Here is a 4257-nt window from a genome sequence, read left to right on the forward strand (position 1 = left end):
GTGTGCTGGGTGTGATTTGCCTGGCTGGCATTTCAAAACTACTAGCAGCTCCTTGGGAGAAAGACAGGACTTTCTACTCCTGCAGACAGTTAGTCTCAGAAACCCACAGGGGGTCGCTATGAGTCAACAATGACTCTGGCAGTGAGTTTGCTTTTGTTTTTATTAGGTGCCCTCTAGTTAGGTCTGACTCACACTGATGACTATATGCAACAGAATGAAACACTGTCTGCCTTGTGCCATCCTAACAACTGTTATGTTTGTGCCCACTGTTGCAGCCACGGTACCAATCTTGTCTTAGGTCATCTATTTGCTAACCCTTTAACTTAACCAAGCATGATGTCATTTTTTCAAGGGAATGCTTTTTTTCCTTAGAAAATGCTCAACGCATGTGCGAAAAAGCCTTCCCGTGCTCACTTCTAAGGACATTCCTAAGGGCTGTACTTTCTCTAAGATTGATTTATACATTCTCTGGGATCCATGGTACTTTATCATTCTTCCCCAGCAAGTTCAAATGCATCAATTCTTCAGTCTTTTTTTCCCTCATCATCCAGCTTTCACATGCATGAGGCTGTAGTCCTCAAGAGTAACATCTTTATTTTTCAAGTGAACACTTACACAAATTATAAGTCACCCTAATTAAAAAATACAGACTAAATCCACGAGGATGTTAATGAAAACACTATGACCACAACCAAAATGGGTTAAGTGAATGTGACAAACATGATGAAATACTTACAGCCAACAAAAACCATTTTCTGCTCTTAAATGTAGTGATATAAGAAAATAATTCTGTTACATTTTGGTGGGGGAAACGAGGAGACAAAACTACACACAAATTGGTTTTAATAAATATAAACATGTAAGCATTATTTATGTACATAAGATAAAAAGCACCACTTTACCTGTTTCTTCTTATTCGGTCTCAAAGATTTCACTGATTTACTTCAATCCTAACGAAGTCTTTCTATGTGCACTACCTAATCAACAGTAGATCTTGGCAGTGGTAAAAAGTAAGTATTAATACAAACAATTCTGATGTGGTATCAGAAGACCCTGGGTGATGAGGATTTTCAAACAGAATTATAAAATATCAAGAAAGCAGAAATGGTGGATTGTATTCTGAAACAGATCAAACCAGCAATTTTTTTGAAAAGTTTTATTCTTCAGATTTAGAAATTTGAGGTTTTTAATAACTGTAAAAGAAATTCAGTTACATCTAATGATTAACAGAATGTAATGGCATATTATCTAAACAGAACTTGTGCTTATGTGCCATAATAAATTGTCTATTAGTAAAAAAATACACTTTAGGGCACAGCATTGTATCACAAATTACAATAGGGATACTTTGCAAGTATTTAACCAAACTAGAGAATTCTGAGTAGCTGATTCTTTTAAATGCAGCACTTAAAAATGTAACAACTCTGTGCATTTTTTTTCTTAAAAAAAAATGACCTTGTGTTTCATAGAAATGCTGCTTTATTGCTGCAGAGGTCAAAGTTCAAGGCTCAAGAGGTACAGGAGAGAATACAAAGGTAGCTTTAAGAAACCTGTTTTGTTTATGTATAAAAAAGGCAAAGTTTATAAAAGTTAATTTACAAACCAAGAACAAAAGTGGTATGCACGCTTTATATACAAGCATCTTTAAAACATTGACATTTTCAAATATATAGCCAAAAAGAACTGAAAACCACCACTAACTCTTACAAATAACAACAACAAAACCAAAGATAAAAACCTCCTCAAATCACACCACGATTTCTTCTGGGTGATTATAGTTTTCTGAAACCATCAAATTCACGATCACTTACCTAAATCTTTTTCATGATACCATATTAAGATGTGCACAAAAGCGATAAAAACCCAATAATACACAAAAAGAACGATCTAGGAATTAAAAGCATGAGGGTAAGGCATTCCTGTTTGTTAGTAATGTTTGTGGTATACGGTGAATTCCTACCGTTGATCCAAAGAGGCCATGGAACCAGTCTCACATGCTTTGGTGTCCTTCCCGAAGAAAAGTGTGTTTTCATAGACAGTAATTGTTTTCACTTGACCAAAAAGGGGGCGCAGGGAGAAGAGTTGTAAATCCCCCTTGCTGTACATTTCTGTTTAATCCACCACATTGGTATATAGTTTAGATGCATTTAAAAAATGTGTGCTACTACCTCATGCATAATTAATATGTGTGCCAGGCCAGGATCATCATGGAGTTTAAAATAATATACTTTGGAAATAATAGAACTTAAACGCACCCTATATATGGTGCTGGTAATTTAACGGAAATCAGTAAGTGAAATTAGCAGTGACTATTAAAAAAAAGTACAAAAATCATTACAAAGCAATACATCTTTAACCCTCCATTCAATAGTAATAGCTCATTAATCACAAACATGCAGTTTGTAGCCTGTTTTCTGACCACAGTTCAGTGGCATGTTCACTAACTTTTATCACAGTTCAAATAAAATATGTAATACTAAGAAACTGCAGTATCAATTCTAAAAAAGTGTAATACTTGATAAAGTTCCATTCAGATTTAGTAAAGTTAATTCAGTTTCGCATTTAATAAAATTTCTATATGTTAAAAATTAAAAGTGGTCAATCAGGACAGATACACAGTTTGCTCCAACAAGGTAATTAGGATCTCCAGGAAGACATTTGTTTTGCCATGTTTTAGGATCACCTATAAGAGAAAAAGAAATTAATGTCATTTTCATGTCCATCTTGCTTAATGTATGTATATGTGTGTATGTATATATATAAAATACTGAAAGTTAGAATCACTATTTGGCTAAGAAACTGTCCCCAAGTGCCAAAATTAATATTTTCTTTCATTTTCCAAAGTCTGAGTAATGAATTATATGACCACCACTTGATTTGGGTATGAAGACTCATGTCTCACTCAACTATAGGCCAACAAATGAAACCAGCAAGTTCTGCAGAGGACATTGAAGACGTTCCTCAATGGGACAATCAGTATTATTAGGCCACAGCCCCTTGTCCTTGGCTGGACACAAAATGCTCACAGAGCTGAAGTGGGAGTCTCAAATGGGTTCAGATACTGGTAATTTAGAGTCATAGGTAGAGCAAGGTAGTTAGGTAAACTCAAAACCAAGGCTTTTACCATCTTGTGAAGTCCAACTCACAATTATCCCATTTGTGCCTCAGTATCACAGTTGCATATTGTTTTCTTGGCTTAGATCTTTATGAAAACAGATCAGCAAGCCTTTCTTCTGTAGCACTGCTGCATGGGTTACAACTCCAGACCTTTTTTGTTAGAAGTGAAAATCCTTTGCAATACTCAAGGACCTAGGAAACCCTGAACAGTAAATGTGAAGCTGGGATAAATGTCATGTCTCTGTGATATCCAAGGTAAGGTGACAGTCAAGAATGTTTACTTTCTCTGAAGGAGCCTCAATTATGAGAATCAGATGGTTTCCTGAAGGCTATGGATGACAGTGTATTCCAAGATATATTTGTGGGAACTACAAAGAATCTAAGCCTCTGGTGATCGTCCATAGTAGAGGGATGGGAGGAAAGTGGTTACTAAACAAAGAGCCTTGTAGCGTGAGTATAGAAGATCAAAGGGATAAACCTGACATGAACAGCTAAAACCTTGTAGTTGATACCCTTTCTGATGCATGCTGGACCAGATACAGTTTACAACATTTTCTGTAAATATTGTTTGGTGTTACCCTGTTTCCCCGAAAGTAATATATCCCCTGAAAATAAGACCTACCTACAGTTTTGCCTCTCAAATATAAGGCATCCCTCCGAATATAAGACCTCCCTGAAAATAAGCCCTCCCGAAGCTATTGTAACTCTGGACTCTGGACCATAGTGGTGGGTGCCGCAGTGCAGCTCACTTTTGGCCGCAGAGCAGCCGGAGCAGACAGGAAGTGCAAGGCCTCTTTTTTTTGTGTGTGTGCGTGTTTTCCTTTTATTTAAGCAGTTTTTATCTATTCATTGATAATTCTAGTGGCAAACATATCCAACTTCCTTTAAAAGAAAAATATGAAATGTATGACAGACTTGCTTGTGAGCTCAGTGCATTGTTGGCTAATTATCATTGTATTAAACATTGTAGATTTTCTTTCTAATATAAATAATATAATGAGAAATCAGTGTCTATAAAAGCCATGCTTATATTGCAAGGAACTCAATTAGCATCGAGTAATATAGCATTTTATAAAACACTTATTTCTTTCATTCTGGATATACATTCATGAAACATCAGTAAGTACATGTATTATGTGA

General features: G+C 35.8%; 1 protein-coding gene across 1 annotated transcript in view; it reads right to left on the reverse strand.

The window, feature by feature from the left end:
* Window positions 1-577: 577 nt before the first annotated feature.
* The window catches only part of TJP1 (tight junction protein 1), a 172137-nt gene continuing 168457 nt past the window's right edge, over window positions 578-4257 (reverse strand). The window contains exon 26 of the mRNA XM_045286303.1: window positions 578-2683. Within this exon, the coding sequence (XP_045142238.1) occupies window positions 2589-2683 (95 nt within the window). The 3' untranslated portion in view covers window positions 578-2588. The remainder of the gene's footprint in view (window positions 2684-4257) is intronic.

Source organism: Echinops telfairi, unplaced genomic scaffold (assembly GCF_000313985.2).
Source record: "Echinops telfairi isolate 266 unplaced genomic scaffold, ASM31398v2 ScPeMD7_7;HRSCAF=31, whole genome shotgun sequence".
In the NCBI taxonomy this organism is placed as follows: Eukaryota; Metazoa; Chordata; class Mammalia; order Afrosoricida; family Tenrecidae; genus Echinops; species Echinops telfairi.